This window comes from Hyperolius riggenbachi, chromosome 12 (genome assembly GCF_040937935.1).
Source record: "Hyperolius riggenbachi isolate aHypRig1 chromosome 12, aHypRig1.pri, whole genome shotgun sequence".
Classification (NCBI taxonomy): domain Eukaryota; kingdom Metazoa; phylum Chordata; class Amphibia; order Anura; family Hyperoliidae; genus Hyperolius; species Hyperolius riggenbachi.
The window spans coordinates 34,498,021-34,517,150 of NC_090657.1; the positions used below are offsets into that span (position 1 = coordinate 34,498,021).

General features: G+C 42.1%; 1 protein-coding gene across 1 annotated transcript; it reads right to left on the reverse strand.

The window, feature by feature from the left end:
• Nucleotides 1–219: 219 nt before the first annotated feature.
• On the reverse strand, nucleotides 220–9,439 carry LOC137542084 (keratin, type I cuticular Ha6-like). The gene is made up of 8 exons (XM_068263739.1): nucleotides 9,188–9,439; nucleotides 9,014–9,096; nucleotides 7,902–8,058; nucleotides 6,280–6,441; nucleotides 5,565–5,690; nucleotides 5,247–5,467; nucleotides 2,871–2,905; nucleotides 220–1,058 (listed from the first exon to the last, which is right to left on the reverse strand). The coding sequence occupies exons 1-8, from the start codon at nucleotides 9,422–9,424 to the stop codon at nucleotides 1,036–1,038; spliced, it is 1,044 nt and encodes a 347-aa protein (XP_068119840.1). The 5' UTR covers nucleotides 9,425–9,439; the 3' UTR covers nucleotides 220–1,035.
• Between the last annotated feature and the right edge of the window lie 9,691 nt (nucleotides 9,440–19,130).

The window sequence follows — 19,130 nt, forward strand, 5'->3', positions numbered from 1 at the left end:
TTGCGTTAGGGGCACACTATGCGACCATAACGTCCCCTAAAACGCAACGTCCCACTGTGAAACCAGCCTTAAGGTAGAATGAGTATGTTTTTGGTTTTAAATACAAACTGAATTTATGACCAATGAACTGAAAGTCATTTCCCTTTGTGTCTTGAAAAGCATACCATAGACTACATTTTGCTTGAAAAACGTTTATTAAGCAAGAAAAACGAAGGATGAATCAAATGGAAGAGGAAGTGATAGAAACCATCATACAGTACTCAAACTCTCCATTACGATCCTTTCTATAGCTTTCATTAATCTTCCCAGTGAGTTTACCATACAACATAATCATTATTTTTAAAATAGAACATTTTAGAACTTCTAGCATGTTGCATCTAAATGTTTGGGGCTATGAAAAGCTAGGCAGATAACATCATGGCTGAAACCAATAATTATTAATTAAGACACTTTCATATCTGCTCTACTGCCATGCTCTGATGAAGCCTCCAAGGTCCTCATGTATCATATCAACGTACCATTAAAAACTTTTACACTGGTTTTAAGAATACATTCATCCATAACTGGTCCTTTCAGGTGGGGATTGACTCCATAGCTTGGAAATCCTAAAGGAAAGATGTTCTCCTGAGATGCTGTTTCCTTATCATAGTCGGAAAATTCAATCTTGTTTGATCTACTAGTGAGAATTTTGTCACCTCACCAGGTGGTGAACTGTCTACAGGAAGACACAGGGGGCCTGGTTTTTCTAAAAGTCCATACCCACAACGTGATTTTGCTGGACGATTTTTTGGTCAGGAAGACCCCATTAAAGCCTTGACTAATATTTTTCACAAGCAAGCGGATTATCGATTCCTCAATTCTACACACCACACCAATTGAGTTTTGGGTAAATCTATGCTTTCCTAACCTCCTCTACACCATTATGATAAAAGAAAAAGAACAATTGGAAAAAAAAGCAAATACATTAATGCAGATTTTTTGCTTGCTGTCTGCATCATCGACCGTGGCCACCTCTCAGTGTCCATCTGCAGACCTTTAAGACTTGCTGTGGTGTGACACTGGTAAAAACAAAACAAGTCAAAAATAAGAAAAGATCTATTATGTAATAACATCAGAAAAAAACAAGTAATATGACATACAGTATAAATATTGTATAAGCATTGTGCTCTACGCAACTGTTACATACCGTATATACTCGGCTATAAGTCGAGAAAATTTGGACTGACTCAAAGCATAAAAGTGTGTGTGTGTGTGTGTGGGGGGGGGGGGAGGACTTATACACGAGTAGTCCCAAATTTCCCAACTTACAGCCAATATACCGGTGTGTTTTTAGTACCTCCCTCCCACCCACCATCAGCCAAAGGGATTCAATTTCCTACTTGCGCTGTTTAAACCTGTGCAATGCGATTTCCGCGGCAGAAGCCGCCACCCCCATCAGCGTGCGCTTTGTCCTCTCTTCTCCCTTCACTTCCTTCACTTGCGCTGACCTCCGTGCTGTAGCGTAGCCCCGCATCCCGATGTCAGAAGACGGAAGCTATGCAAAAGCATGGAGGTCAGCACAAGTGAAGGGAGAAGAGAGAAAGCAGCTCACATGATGGGGGTGACGGCTTCTGCTGCGGAAATCACTTTGCACGGGATTAAACAGCGCAAGTAGGAAATTGATAGAGACGGCTCCCTTTGGGTGATGGTGGGAGGTAGGGGGGAACTTAAGGACAGCAAGTGGTTGGGTGATAGTGGGAGAGAGGGGGGAATTAAAGGCAACACATGTTTGGGTGGGGAATTAAGGGCAGCAAGTGTTTGGGTGATGGTGGGAGAGAGGGGGGAATTAAGGGCAGCAAGTGTTTGGATGATGGTGGGAGGTGAGGGGTGAAATGGAGACAGGTACTCCCTATGGGTGATGGTGGGTGGGAGAGAGGGGGGGAATTACAGGCAGCATGGGTATGGGGGAGTTGCAGGCAGCATGCATTTGGGTGATGGTGGCGGGGATATGGAGTTACAGGCAGAAGGTTAATGGCTGAATGTGTGCTTGAGGAGTTATTGGCTGTACTTTGGGGCCAGGAGGGTATAATTACTACAATGTTGTATGAAATTCATCCACTTACCCATCCTGATGCCCAAGTGCAGCCATTAACTTTGCTGGATAGACTTATACATGAGTAATTGAAAAATTCCAGCTTATGAGGGTTAAATATTGGGATCGACTTATACACGGAGTCGACTTGTATCCGAGTATTTTATTCAGTCTTGCCACTCTCAGACCCTAAATTTGATGCCCCAAAAGAGTTTATATGTTTTGCATAGGCGCTACAGTTTAAGTATGCTTTTATATAGCGATGTGTCAGAGCGACATGGGTTTCCCCGGACACTGCAGATGACTCTGCTGCTCTCATCATTGCTGGGGGGAGGGAGGAGTGCACTGGTCAATGCACCTTTTGCTGTGCTATGGCTACGACATTGTCGGGGGGAGAGGTGGGTAACAAGGACACAGCGGGGGGGGGGGGGAGGGGATCTGCAGGGAAGTCATCACATGACATCAGAATTACTGCATGAGTCATACCGCTCCAATCCACATGGGGGTGGTGGGCACGGAGGCCACTATACACTCTAATAATTTACAGTCTGCTCCCAATGTGGCAGTGACTCACAGAGAATTCGAGGAGGTGACATTTCAGCACATTTTTTATACTGAAAAATGTGGCTTATACACATAAATACGGTATTTGAATAAGTGAGATGATGAGATCTCATGCACTTTATATATGTTTATTTGTATGCTTCTTAACTGTAATGACACTACATTGACTAAAAATCACTTTATCAGTTTAAAATATTATACATTTTTACTTCTCATGCATATATCTCAGACTTACTCTCTTTGTGTTCTGAGCCATAATGATGTGGAACACTACAAGAAGGCAGGAAAAAAATCTAATTAGTAATGATCTGGCAATATAAAATAGTCTCAGTCAGACTTAAGGTGCGTACACACGCACTACGGGAGCCAATGACAAGTCCATCAAACCCTCCCGCTAGGCAGACCTTCAGCAGACAGTAGTACGAGTGTACGCACTGTCGGTGGACTGATAAGGCTGTCGTTCAGGAACAGCCTTAGCAGTCCGCCGACAGTGCGTACACTCGCACTACTATCTGCTGAAAGTCCGCCAAGCGGGAGGGTCTGATGGACCCGTCGTTGGCTTCCGTAGTGCGTGTGTACGCACCTTTAGTTAAAAGATCGGTCTACTCAAGCTGATATTAGAACAACTGATGAACTTTAGTGGCCAAAACCACTGATTGGTTTATTTGATCTTAATGGGATTTACCATACTTTACAAAATGTTTGGCCAAGAGCTTCCTATCCTCACCCTCTCCGATTATGTAGTTTCACTCCTCCTAGTTCAGAAAATGGATATTGACGTTTTGCCAAATGCAGTAGCCAAGAGGTACAAGAGGTTGAAAGGTTATGTAAGTCCATAGCCTCTATACAAAAGTGATATATTTTTGGTGTAATGACAATTTTAATTATTAGTAAAAAGGTAAGAAACCTACAACAAACTTTAGAAATTCACTGTTCCCTGTTCCAAAACTTGGTCACTACCTCTTTCTTTTCTTCTCTTTCTTTCCTCCTAAAATTAGCTAAGCTTTTCTCTTTCCATCCTTTTCACACCCTTCTTTAACTGCACCTGTTCTGAAGGTGACGTTCCTACTGCAGGATTTTCTCCCTCATCCGCATGGTAATGATCTAAAGCCTTCACCTGCCCTCGCTGGAGGGTAGGCGTCAATGTAGCTATCCCCCCTCACCTAGAAGGGATGCGTTCCTGTCCAGCCCAAATCGGGTTATGTGAATGGACAGGTATGCCATCCCAAATCAATGGCACCTCTACGCTATATACCCGTCAAACCCCATTCTTGAGATATAGCAAAATAAGTGACATGCAACCTAAACCTATAGTATTGAATAACTACACTGAACAATATTAGAGTTTAGCTCTGCTTAATGGAAAATGTCATTGGCACTCTTATTGCTGTACCAATCTCAATGTACCCTGCATATGGACAACTTATCCTTGTACCCCCGTTTTAATGTTATGTTGACGTTATATGTGTTTTTTCTGCAAACTCAATACAAATTTTATTGGGAAAAAAAAAAAAACAAGAAATTCACTGTTATACCGGATTATCACTTGATGTGTAGTTTTAGCACTATTACACCGTTTTGTCAAAGCAGAATTACAGACTAGTAAAACATACTATTAAAAAAACTTATCTCCTTGGCTATTTAGTTATCCAATCTGCTTTTTCTCCCAATTAGAATGTCATCTATTGAAAAGTATCAATAGAGTAAAAACAGCCATATTAAATAACACAGTTCATGTAGCACAGTCTTTGGATTTTAAGCAAACTTTTCTTATGAGACTACACAGCTTTCTCTTTGTGCCTCTTCCAAACCCTCTTATCTCCAGCAATCAGAGATAAAAGTACAAAAGAACAATCAGCATCTTGGAGAAATCCATGCTGCTGATGCAACTCAGCAGGCAGGCTGCATGAGAAAATGAAAGCAACACAATATATACAGCATAGTGTGGCTAATCTACTGGCTAGGGTTAGGCATTGGCAGGGGTTAGGTATCGGATATGGCTAGGGGTAGACATTGGTAGAGGCAGAGCTCTATGTGAGAATAGGGATAGACTGAGCCATAGTAAAATGTTGGTATAGCTTAGCGATATTTTACTATCGTACTTAGCACTGCAAAATATTAGATCTGTGAATTTACCAATATTTTACCGGCAGCTAATTTTGGCCGCCCAAATTTCTGGGTGCCCATTTTGCATGTACACACTCATGGTGGGATGATTGTCTGGATCAGGAACAGGACGGTTCTGGACAAAGTGCCTAGAAGGTTAGGTAAGAAGTGGGTAGATGAGGTCAGGTGAATTGAGTGAGGTTGAACACAGTACCTTGGAGCATTGGTATCGAGTGGGGAGGAGAGAGTCGGAAAAGGAGATATTGGAAGAGGGTGGACACTGTAAATAAGTTCTTTCTGCAAGTGATCAATTTAGCCATAAATGTTCCTTCCCCATGGTTGACCCTGTCTTTATGCACATTGATTTTAGTTTCAAAATAATACTTTTCTATTCTAGTCCTATTAGCATGTTCTTAGTAGTCGCATTGCATATTTAACAATCTTTGCTATCATGACTATGAGTATACCTGCTTTTGAAAAACACTCAGAGAAGAACTATACATACTGGATGTCATGTCCATCGAGAAGATGTTTGTAGGTGGCAATTTCCATCTCTAAGTGAGTCTTTTGGTCCATAAGAATCTTGTACGAATGGTTCTGACGCTCCAAGTCAGATCGAATTTGGCCCAGCTGAGATTCTACGCTGTCAATCAGAGCCTGTAACTGAGATAGCTGAGATCCAAATGTAGCCTCTGTCTCTGCCAGGGTTGACTCCAGTGCTGATTTCTACAGTGAAACAGGAAGCGCTAGTGTAATTTCTAATCAGATATATAAAAAAAAACTAGCTCCCAAATAAAAAAAATGCTTTGTACTTATAGCTTACCATACTCTGTTGGCTTTGCAACTCGATCTCCAAGGTCTGGACAGAGCGCTTCATATCGATGAGTTCGTTACTAACCGTCTGCAGTTGTTCAGCACCAGAGGACATCTCATGGTTCAACTCTGCACTCTAGAGAAAGAAAAATAGAATTACAACATCATTTAGCTTGATCAGGCGTACTTTATATGGAGCAAAGTACATGTATCCTTAGCTCATCTGTTACAAACAAGCAGATTTCATGCTTTTACGTTTGGTAGTAACAGGACTCAACATGAACATGGGTGGCTACAGCCTGTATTTATGTGAATAGCAAATGAGGCATCAAAAACAGCCAAGATAATAACAACCTAAGAACAGCACAAACTCTGCACAGATTTCACAGAGAGGCAGAAAGCCCATAGCAAAGCAGAATATTACATGGTTATAAAAAATACGCTTAGGTTACAAAAGTTTTATGTTACAAAAAATAAGTTCTACCACAGAATCCCTTGGAGGCCATAAAAAAAAACTCTATCCTATTTCATCTCATCATCTCCTTGTCTCACACTGCCCCCTAGTGACAAGTGGCCATAAATACACATTACAGCAGTACTAAGAAGTAGGGAAACAGAACAAATTAGAAATAAAAAATGTGATAAAATAAATTGTCCTGGAACACTTGCAAGCCTCTAATACATTAGCTGCTAAATAAGGTTAAATAGACAAGTGATTTATTTACCCTTGCAAGAAAAATGCTCTCAGCTTCTCTGAGGTTCCTGTCCATCAGGTGCTCATATTGCTCTCTGACCTCAGACAAGGCTTGGTTTAGATCCACAGAAGGTGCAGCATCTACTTCCACGTTGACCCTTGCACCCAGTTGAGCTCTTAGAGAGTTCACCTCCTAGGAATGAAAAGGGTTATTTTTACATATAATTGCAAGCACTTCATTATTATTAATGTTACACTGAGACTACCGTATATACTCGCATATAAGCAGACCCGCATATAAGCCGACCCCCCAACTTTTACCTGAAAAACCAGGAAAAATGATTGACCCCCATATAAGCCGGGGGTAGGAAATGCTGGATTGGTGCTGGCAGTGTGATCCCCCCAGTGTGTCCCAGTATAGCTAGTATAGTGCCCAGTATAGCTAGTATAGTGCCCAACTTTACACTACAAAGATCTAAGGGAGCCAGAACCTATTCCTAATATTGGTCAATTTATTGCATATATCCAGTATCAAAAAACACACAACAGTGAACAAGACACACATAAAAACCCCCCATAAAATCAAATACGTTCCATCGACTATGAATGGCCAGGCTGTGCAAAAAATAGTGTGAATCTCTGGAGTGCACTCCTATCAAAAAAGACTCACAAATATTATTGATTGCAATCCTATATATCTTCAGGCCCAGGCTTCAATAACGTTGATGGTTTGCGGCATCCAAAACGGTGGCCACCGTGGGTCAACCCCGTGTGCTTGTTGCACGCCTCTATGTATTAGTAAACATGTACATGCTCATTACTGACACTGGCATCCTCGTGTCAAACCTCTCAAACCAAACACAGCAGAGCACTTTAGGAATCAATATGCATGCATCAACGCTAACATGGACAGGTTTGCAATTGCAATGTGCTATTCAAGCATTGGATCATGACTCACGACCGGATCCCACCAAGCCGGTAGATGCTTCTGTCCATCGGGTTTCATTTACGCGTGATGACTCTGGCGTCCGGTAGCTCTCCAGTATGTTGCAGGAGACAGCGGTATGTGTGGCGAGAGGAAGAGCATGGAGGCACGGGGGACCGACTCCGCTCACGTACGGACGTCACAAGCACGTAGTATAGTGCCCAGTATAGCTAGTATAGTGCCCCAGTATAGCGCCCCCCCTCCCCCCGTGGCCGATGCTGTTACCTGGTCAGCCAGCAGCCGCTTCCTCTAATCCAGGTTCCCCTCTTCATGCATATACGGCAAGTGTTTCGCAGCAGCACGCCCGGCGCTGCTGCTGTGACGAGGCAGGAGGCCTGAAAGAGCGCGGCTTCCTGTAGTGGCGATTTGTATCGCCGTTACCAGAGGAACCGCTTTTTCCTGTCTCGTCACAGCAGCAGCGCCGGGCGCACTGCTGTGAAACACTTGTCGTATATGCATGAAGAGGGGAACCCGGATTAGAGGAAGCGGCTGCTGGCTGACCAGGTAATAGCAGCAGCAGCCGCGGGGGGAAGCGGGGAGCAGGGGGCGAGCGGGGGCAATGGACCACCAAGACTCACATACAAGCCGACCCCCCAACTTTTGGCCCCCTTTTTGGGGGTTAAAAATTCGGCTTGTATACAAGTATATACGGTGTATTTTTTTCTTACCTCCTCATAACTTTTCTTCAGTTGGATAAGTTCCTCTTGCAAGCAACGAACTTGTATCTCCAAGTCTTGTCTTTGCATGTTAAGATCTTCTAAGGCTTTTCGAAGACTAGCAACATCTGCTTCAACACTGTTTCTCAAACTGAGTTCCATCTCATATCTATAATAAAAGCAAGGAGTTTTGAACCAGGATGATACCATTCATTGGCTAACTTAGAGATGAATAAACAGTGAGCTTTCGGCTTATAAAAAGCCTTCGTCGGACTGGTTCCTAATAAGAAATTGCAAGAGGCATATAGGGCAAGATATACTATATAAAAGGTATACAATACAATATATTGTTAGAGGTAAGTGTGAAATTAATAACCACCATTGTCCCTTCCTGCAATCAATTAAAGAGTACTGCTAAGTATTGTCATGGCCAACTTAGGATCATATGACTGCTGGTTGTTTCCTCTATCTACTCTCTTTCTAGTCGTTAGTCCATGTTCAAGGCCCTTTAAGGTAATGTCTTAGCACCTACCAAGTGAGGAGGCAACATGATCTTTCCTACAACAATGGTTGTTAAGGAGAGCTAGACCACAAACCTGGAAATGTGCTAAAAGGATCATGTGACTGCAAAGTTTAAAGGACTAATGCAAAAAATGCATTATACTTACACAACTGATTTTGCTTCTGTCCTAAAATACAAGCTCATCGTTGTTTACTTTACGAAAATGATTTATGAGCAACACGACTTCCTTCGCTTGGCATTAGTGGTTTTAATCTGCACGTGAATAGAAGGATCTTAAGAGTGTGCAGATTCAGCACACAACTGTTCACACAGTCTTGAATATTTAAAAACACACTCAAGTGTAACTTGCTTAGCATCAGTGTGAGCGCAGTGTAATACCTTATACTGTACATACTGGTATTTGCATGTCTCATCTTAAAAATGTGATCAAATAATCAATACAAGTGCATTATATTATCGATTGCTTTGCTGGTCCATTTAAGTTATTTTAAGCAAACAAAACATAAGATATGTCGTTCTACAACAACTAACCCCATCCTTAACAAAAAAAAAGTAATATAGCAAAAAATGTCTCAATAAATTTCAGTTTTTGATCACTTACTTGCTTTTCAAGTCATCTGCAGCTAGCTGAGCATTGTCTATTTGCAAGATGATTCGAGCATTGTCCACATTGACAGAAACAACCTGCATAATAAAAGTACACCACAATAAGACTCAAGATATGCTATGGTTATTTGCTGTACACTCTAGTTCTAATCCATTTACGGAAGTTTACCTGACTTTGCAGTTCTTGGATAGCCTTGAAGAAATGGCTGGAGTCAGGCAATGTGCTTGGAGCATTGTTGGCATACCATTCGGAAATCCTTCTCTCAAGCTGGGCATTTTCTTGCTCTAGAGAATGGACCTTCTCTAGGTAGGATGACAGTCTCTGATTAAGATGTTGCATGGTCTCCTTCTCATTGATTCCAAGAAAGCCAGCATTCTTCCAGTGATGTTGTCCACCAGAGGTCATTGAGGGACTTCCATGACTGTGCCCACCATGGCTGCTTCCAAAGCCATGCCCATGACCAGAGGCAGACTGGGTAGAAAAGGAGACTCTTGTGGATTTTCCATGGACACTGGGTGATTTAAAATGACCACCATGGTGGGAGATTGAAGAGCTCTTATGGTGGACTGTGTGGTGGTGTCCTCCATGAAACGAGATGTGGCTGGCAGCTTTATGACCACCAATGCGGCAGAAGTCGGTGAGAGACCTGGAGGATGAATGATGATGGCTCATTGTACTTGGGTATCGCAGGTTTCTACGGGAGGAGACTGGTGTCTGATGCTTGCACAGATTGTGAAGTGCGTGGATCTCTACTCTTCCAGGCTGCTTTTTATAGGGAGAAACTTGAGTGACATGATGCAAGGTTAGAGGCATTTTATGTGCATCATGTTCCTTTTAAGTTTTCAACTCTCTGACTCAAAGAAAGCATCATCAATAAACCTACATTACTGGGATTAGTGATTCAGCTGATTGAAGAAATAAAGTATATTTGAAGTATGAGAGGGACACAATTACCACACCCTGTGAACTTTTTTTTATCCTTTTTTGTTTTCAGTTTTTGGAATCATTGACTGTCATTACTTACTGAAGTAAGTTTCCAGAGCTGTAATCAGGGGTGTCACTATGGTTCTCCGGGTCTCCCAGCAAAAATCGCCTCTCTCAAAAGTCCAATAAGGGGGCATTACAACTACATAGTGTGCATACGAAGAGCGCTCCCGGCCATGGGCGCACGATCAAGGACGTACGTTGATGGGCAGCACCTGCACACTGCTCACCGATCTAGCCAACCTGGAAGTAGCTTCGGGTGGCCTTTGCAAGATAAGAGAAGAACGGCCCCCATGATGGTGGGAGTGACTTTGGCTATTGTTAAGCCTCTGGCTATTATACTCCTTCCTTAAAGGACACCCAAATCAAAAATAAACAAAAATTGTATCCCCCTTTCCTCTCCTAAAATTTTTTCTAAGATATTCCAGTTTTATTTTATGTTTAAATCTATTTTTAAGTGTTTTATTGTTTTTGCTCAATGACACATTCATTGAAGTATGCCAGAGCTAAAATCTATGAACTATTGATCCTTTTTATCTCTTTACTGCTCTCAGAAGCCATTTTCTGCTAGGAAAGTGTTTTATAGTGGGAATTTCTTATCAGTGAGGGTCACACTGTAGTCACTTCCTGTCTGAGTCAGGACTGAGTCAGCCACTTACATACCTGATATTTAACTCTTTCAGGCAGAGAAAGAAAAAAAAGGAACACAGCATAGTTATTAGTGAGTGTGGCACTGTACATACACATGTCTATCTCATCATGTCACGTCACTTCGGGTGTCCTTTAATGTGGACCTGAACTCTTGCACAGGGCAGAATTAAAACATAGAGAAATGCACCCTGTATGTATTTAGAGAGTTTAGCCTGTCTAATTCCCCCTTGTTTGTGTCTTATCACAAATTGTAATCTGATCTCTCCCCTGTGTCACATGACTGCCATAGGAAGAGATGGCAGATAAGCCCATTTGAAAGCACAGGATGTTAACAATATGCCGGCTTCCATGAATCAGGAAGTAGAAAATATGCAGATTTATTTTAGGATTTGTATCAGCTGTAACAAAGAAATGTTTTTTGTTTAAAGGTTAGTATGCTGTTGCGTATCTTTTAGAGCAGAGAGGACGTTCTGAGTTCAGGTCCGCTTTAAAAGATTATGTCAGATAAGAATTAAGCTTTATGATTTTTGTGAGAATTTCTACTTTTAGAGTCAAAGAGGCTGGTTTATCAAGACAGAGTCAAAACAAATTGAAGCAAAAGCCCAGCAGCAGTCCAGAGTAGGGATGCTCATTCCAATTCCACGGAACGGAAATTTCCGCATTTCTGATCGGAAATCACATTTTCGCATCGGAATGCGGTACGTGGAAATTAGTGTGCGGAAAGCAGAATTTGTTGGAAATCATGGAAATTTCCGCTATACCGATAATCAGAAGACTCGGGATGAATCAGCCAATCAGAGGATGAGCATTTGTAGTGCTGTAAGCGGTAGTGGAAATTTCCGCGGAAATCCATCCAACCTAATAGTCGATAATTTTAAGCCAATCAGAAGACTCGAGATGAATAAACCAATCAGAGAATAAGAATTTGTAGTGCGGTAAGCGGTAGTGGAAATTTCCGCGGAAATCCATCCAACCTAATTGTCGATAATTTTACGCCAATCAGAAGACTCGGGATGAATAAGCCAATCAGAGAATGAGGATTTGTAGTGCGGTAAGCGGTAGACGGAATTTTTAGCGGAAAACGGAAATCCGTGGAAATCGGAATACCGTCGGAATACTGCTAAATACCGCCGGAATACAGCGGTAGTGGAAATCTGCATTAGCGGAATGCGGTATTTCCACGGAATCGGAAATCAGCAATTCCGACTATCTGTAGTCCAGAGTGACCAATTAAAGCCCTTGTTTCAGTTTACAGCTGGAACCAGATTGGTCACTCTGGGCAGCTGCTACACTTTTGGCCCAGTACCTCAATCTGATACACATCAAGGGACCCCAGAGACTAGTGCAAAGTTCCATAATAACATAACTGCAACAGATCTCAATGCTGTCAGCAGTTAATAATGGAGAGAACAGGAGAGTGCCACAAAATAGGATTTACTGTACTGACAGTAGGTTTTTCATCTCATCCCTCCCTGTGTGCGCCTATGCTGTCAACCATCTCTGCAGTAAGATAAACTATGTAAACTAAGAAAAACTATGTAAACTATGTAGTATATCTTTATAGGTTGAGGAATAGTATTATTAGTGATAATATACTCACAAAATTGGGTTGCTCAAGAAGCAACCACTCAAGCATGAGAGTAAGTACCGCCCCCTCTCGGCCTTTGTAAAGGGTAGGTCGCACTTCTGAAAAAAATCCAGCCAGAATGAGAATCCACTCGCCAGTGTCCCTTGCCAAAAGGATAGAAAGTGCAAGCCATGGATAGGAGGTGCCCAGTGGTATATGCGTCTGATATATATATATATATATATATACACACACACACACACACACACACACATACACAATATATGTATAAAGATTTGGTCCTACCTTCAAAAAAGGAGGACTCAATATGATATTCATGGGTAACTTAATTAGGACACTGGACAACACGTTTCACTGCCTACAGCGGCTTCCTCAGGTCAATAACAGGGCGATCTGGAGCAAAAAGCAACCTCGGGTGCCTATAGAAGGCAGTTGGTGGTGTTCTGATAACCGGTGGTACTACCTGTGCCTGCCATTTTTTCTATCTATCTATCTATCTATCTATCTATCTATCTATCTATCTATCTATCTATCATCCTGGGAGTATTTAGATGTAATATAATGTATTAATGTACACTCGTTCTATCCTCTGATGACAGTGGTCACTGTCTCCAATATTGAGCACGTGGTGTCTGCAGGCTTCACAGTGTGCGAGAGTGCAATATCTTTTATCTTTGACTTTTTATCCTCCTGCTCTTTGTTTAACATGCAACTGGTTCTAATTTCTAGCATTATAAGTAGAACTTAGTCTCAAAGTATAATAACAATATAAAACAGCAACATAACATTGTACACACCTTTCTCCTAGGTCAGGGGTCCAACTCCAGTCCTCAAGGGCCATATCCATGCCAGTGTTTAGGATGGACAGAGAAATGGAGAATTCATTTGAGCTGTGCCAATCCCTGAGGACTGGAGTTGGACATCTTTGCCCTAGGTGGGGTTTTCACACTTTGTCCATAAAATGTCCTTTAAGCAGCCAGTAAGCTAGAAAATACTCTGAATAATTTTGAAAGAGCTTTTTCAATGACTTTTGGGTACTTTTTCAATTGTAGAGCCCTAAAAAGTTATTATAAACAGAAGATGAAAAATGATCACCTGAGAGAAAACTTAGGGGAAAAAAAATATTTCAATAAGGGCCCAATGTGTTCTTTTGGAAACGGACAGTAACAACATGGACTGATTGGGCAACGGCAACCAGAGGCGCCTCTAGGCACCAGCTGATAAGCCAACTGCCTGGAGTGGCAGTTTATCTGGGGGCGCATCCAGAGGAAAAAAAGTGTATTTTTCCTGTCCTTAAAGGCTGAAAACTGAGGGTGCGGAGATAAAAAGTTCTAATGAAAGCATCTGCTGCTCAGCCTCTCATGAGGAGTCTACAAAACTTTTGTCTACAACTCTTTGTATGACATTCCCTAATTAGTTGTTATCTTGAGATCTAGAGTGTGTCTGTTCACTCCTGTCCCGCCCCCCCTTCCCCTCCTATGACCATGAAAAGAAAACAAAGAAGAGGAGGATGGTGTCTTTCTGGGAAGCAGGTACAAAAGCATTCCAGAACGGACTGGCCAGGGGCAGAGGGGAGATATTTCGATCCAGGCTGCTGGTACAGTGCCTGGTGCTTTGAGGTTTTTCTTATATAAGGCAATGTGAAGCACTAGGCTGTCTGAGGACGCTTGCCTTATGCAGGGTCCAAAGAAAAAAACTCTGTCTGTTCTTTCACCATTGTAAAGTCTGCATGTGGAAAGCTTGATAAGGTATTACCCAGGGTAAAAAAAATTCGACTGTCCTTAGACTCCAGGAGGGCTGCTGCAGCCTTGTGTGAGAGATTGGCAGGGCAGGAGTCACATTACAGGCAAGTTGTCTCTGTGTGGTATGGGACTGCAATACTATCTAAGCTCTCTGCCCCATCTCAGTATCTCTCCACTCCTCCTCTCTCCCTCATTCACCTTTGTTTCCCCCTTCCCCTAGTGCTGGCTGTCTTCTTGTCATACAGGAAAGCTAAATAAAAGTTATTTTCTCCCCTCTCTCTGGATAGTGTAATGTTTAAAGTAAACCTCCGGACTAAAAATCAACTCAGCAGCACTGGAAAGGCCTGGTGTTTCTTTAACAGTTTCACAGCATCAGAACTTTGTTTCTCTTATACAAGCCTTATTTTTAGCTGCACAGAAGAAAACTGCCCGGGCTTTTTCCCCCTGATGCTGTGCAAAGGATGATGGGATTTCTGATGTTGTTGTTCTTGTTCTGCTGTTTTGGTGCAATTTTTTTTTTTTTTTACAATTTGAATTTGACATTTGAAGCCTAGCATGTGCAGCTGGGAGGGGTTATCAGGACACAGGACAGTTAGAACTGTGTCTCATGCTCCTTGTCACCTCTTTTCAACCAAAAAGGCTGGCTGCCCCCATGACAAAGATGGCAGCCCCCATGAATCACAAACATTTGCCTGTTCTTTTAAAACAGAGTGGGTAAGAGATTATATTACCTATCTATTCTACTTAACATAACTAATGTAACTTGATGACAGTATGTTTGTTGAGGCTGAAGTTCCCCTTTAAGGGCTTTGCCTCTGGCACTGGCGACCTGGGTTCAAACCTCAGCAAACCTCAGCTATTCCTGCTCAGTAAGCCAGCACCTATTAAGTAGGGGACCTTGGGAAAGACTCCCTAACACTGCTACTACCTATAGAGTGCATCCTAGTGGCTGCAGGCAGCTCCTGAGTCCGCCAGGAGAAAAATGCAATATAAATGTTCCTTGTCATTCTCTACTTTGCCCCCCACCACTTCTTACCCTCACAATTTAATCACCCCGATCTTGCTATCAGTAACCCTAGCCTATAGCTGTCAATACATGCATTCATTATTACTGACAGATTCTTTCACTAGGATTGAATCTGGTGATTACCAACCACCCAGATCGATTATACTTTCGATCAATGAATCCGTTGCAAAAATGTATCAAAATTACGATCAAACAGTACATTTTTCAATTGGACACAGTGGTATCGGCGGCTCGTAGTATTGCACTGAACCACTGCTGTAATACGATTATTTTCTGCTGAAATGCTGCAGCATTGTGATTATTTTAATGGGGGGGGGGCACAGATTTCCTCGCCTGGAGTGACAAAATGGCCAGAGGCGCCCCTGACAGCAACACAGCTTGTCTGCCAGTTCTAGCATCAAGGAATTTCAGCCACAAGCAGATAGAATGGACGTTGGTACTTGGCTATAATGTAGTTGATTCTGGTGCTGAGGGGTTTCAGCTATGTGATTAATGGTTCATTTAGCCAAAACACCAGAAGATATTGGCCCCTTGCGCTATGACTGTACACTGAGGGTGAAAACAATAGAAGGTAAGCGTCGGATAGAGTTATCAGTTAGTGTTAGGTGTGGAATGGGAGAGTAAAGTTAACCATACATCAGTCAACTTGGTGGCTGATCGAACATCCGATTCGATTATTACAATCAGATTGGATGAAAATCGGTGCCGCCAAGAGTTTGCCTGATCGATGATGTGACCAATTTCGGGCTGAAACTGGTCACATGTATTAGTCGTTGATGCGAGATGCAGGGCCAGCATGCTCAATCATGTGTGCGGCGGTAATGGCGTCAAGACAAGAGAAAAATGCAATGGAACCCGCGGCGCTGTCCCACCTTGTGTAAAATGTGTCTCCTGGTGCCCTGTGCGGTAAACTTTACCTGTCAGTGTCCGCCGCTGGCTCCGGGCTCTATTCTCCATTCACATGCACGGGCCCAGCGAGGTTGTTGGCTTAACGTGGGCACGTGTGCGACACCCTACACATGCCCACATTATGCCGGCAACCACGTGGGGTGCATGTATGAGGACAGAGCCCAGAGCCAGCGGCGGACACCAACAGATAAATGATATTGCTCAAGGCACATTTTACACTGAGGGGCAGCTTAGGGGAGAAGGCGGTGAGTCGACGCATGCGGCATGAGGATGAGGTTAGGCATTACCAATGTTATTATTCTTAGGGTTAGAGGTTGGAGTTAGCATTAGAAGAGATCACGGCCAGATTTATAACTCAGAGGCCCATAAGCACAGGCGTTCTCATGCCCTAAACTCCGCCCATGAACACAGGCCACACCCCCAAGTAAAAATATCCTGAACTCTAATCCCTTCCTTATGTCACTAAATGTCCTTAGAATCTTACACTCTAATTACTGTCTCATATCATCCTTAGTGACATGAGACAAGAATTAAAGTGGTCTGAAAGTCAGCATTTCTACTTTGCTCTAAAAGATTCCTCACTGCTTGAAAGCTATTATGCCAGAATTTTTTTTTAGCAGAACATCACTGAAATGGTTAAAGCGCTTTGTCCTGCTATTCAGCTTCAAATCCGCATCCAAACTGGAGATAACTTTGTTTACATTCTAGTGTTGTTACAAAGTGTGTAATAAGTTAAAAGGAACTCTCTGTGCTTCAGACACACACACAGTTCAGAATAGTTCATTAAAATATGTTAATATATAATAAAAAGCAGTTTGAATAAAATGTAATGGCAGGTTTCAGGGCAAGATAAACTACACTTTGGAAACTTGTAATTTGTAAATAGACAATATTACTTATGCACAAAAGCAAATATGATAACTGTATGAGTAATTAAAAGCAGGAAAACACATTTTTATTGAATGTTATGTTGGAGTTTCAGACCACTTTAAAGTGTAAGTGCCTGAGGTTTGTGATATGAGGCAAGGATTAGACTGTAAGCTCCTGAGGTTAGTTATCGGAGGAGGGGGGCTGCCTCTCCTACATAAGGTGCCTGTAGGCACATGTCTACAGTGCCTTATGGAGAATCCAACCCTGGAAGAGATGTTTAGAAATTAGAATGTTTAGAAATAAGCATTGCTAGTCATATATCTGCAGTCTCATACTCAGCACTAGATGTTACTGTTGTGAATCACTGTGCTCCAAACCAGAATGTATGCCCCGAATATAAATAAGCTGCATTAATCATTAAGGATGCTGGCCAGCAGGTTAATGGTGATGACTGTGTATGCAAAACGCTTATACACAACTGCAGAGGTACACATCTCCCGTGGCACTGCACAGAGTAAACACCAAACATGGGAACATAAAAATATAGATATTAGAACGCACACAAACAAGCAATGGTTTGCATAAAAAAAAAAAAAAAAAAACATTGGTACAAAATATATAAAAATGATTTATATATATTGCCTTTTACTCCGGGAGAAGTGAACATTTTATATGTATGTATTTAAACTTTTATACATTTTTCATAATAGTGGTCCTTTAACCCCCTCCTGACCGCCTAACGCCGATCAGCGTCGGGAGGGTGGCAGCCCCAGGACCGCGTAATGCCAACTGGTGTCAAGTCTTGGGGCGCTCTGAGCGCTCTGTTGGTGGGCAGAAAGAGGGGGGAATCACTTGTGTGCCGAGTTGTATGGCCCTGCAGTGAGCTCTTAAAGCTGCAGTGGCCTGCATTGTAAAAAATAGCCTGGTAACTGGGGGTGTAAGCCTATGGTCCTGCAGTGGTTAAAAGTCATATGGATTCCAACATCTCTCCATTTTTTTAAATTCATTTTGCTTTTTTAGTATTTATGAGACATTCCTAATTAAAAAAAGTACATAAAACACTTCCCCTTTCTCCATTTTATATTCATTTGCAGCTGCCGGAGAGATGCGTAGAGGGCGCACTTCTCTTGCGCAAACTGGCCGGGACTGGCCAAAGTTATGGGACCTGGTACCAGCGTTACAGAAAACTGAGGACGGCAGCGTGGGAGTGATCCGTGCACATGGGGCTGGAGGAAACCCCAGTTATGGATACATTTTTAGTTTATCTAATCTATTGTTTCCTTTAAATACTTACCGCACGCCATGCAGTATATTCACGGCCTGGAAAAGGTGCGCCGCTGTTAGCGCCGGTTAGCCGGGAGATGAATGAATGGGGACGCAGTTCCCATTCATTAATCTAAGTACCCGCTTTAATTGAATCTTTCCTGTTGTTAAGTGCCACGCATTACTTCCGATTCACATCACGTGCTTACGTAAATCGGAAATGATGACTGAGGACATCTTGTGGCCAAATAGTAAATTACACCCAAATTATTTTTTATATAATAAAAATCCCCACACTGAGTTTTATAATTAACTATTTCCCTCCCATACCCTCCCATAGTACCCAAACTTTTTTTTTTTGTACAGGAAAAAAAATGACATAAAAAAAAAATATATATATATAAGTAGTTACCTTAGTGACTGAACTTTTTTTTTTATATTTATGCCAAGAGGGTATATAACTATACATTTTTAATTTACGGGCTTGTAATTAGTGATGGACGCAAAACTGAAAAAATACACCTTTATTTCCAAATAAAATATTGGCACCATACATTGTACTAGGGAAATTTTTTAAACGTTGCAATAACTGGGACAAATGGGCAAATAAAATGCGTGGCTTTTATCCACAGTAGAACGTTTTATTTTAACACTATAATGGCCAAAAATGGAGAAATAATGAATTTATTCAGTTTTTATCGTATTATTCCAATTTAAATGTGTTTAGGGTAAAATAATTCTTAGCATACTGTACCTCCCAAAAAAAGCCTAATTGGTGGCGAGATAAACAAGATATAGATCATTTTGTTGTGATAAGTAGTGATTAAGTTATTGGCGAAAGAAAGAGAGGGGGAAAAACCCTCAGTGGTCAAGTTGTTTAGCTTGGCAGGAAGGAACAAGCTATCCTTTGTCAGACTTGCAAAATGCCCTAGCACAGTGTTTCTCAAACCTGTCCTGGTGACTCCCCAACGGTGCATGGCAGCCTCCCCTATGCACAGATGGGGTAATTATTCTCATCTAGGTGGATTCCATGTAGCTGAGACACTAATTACCCCACCTGTGCATTGGAAAGGCAGC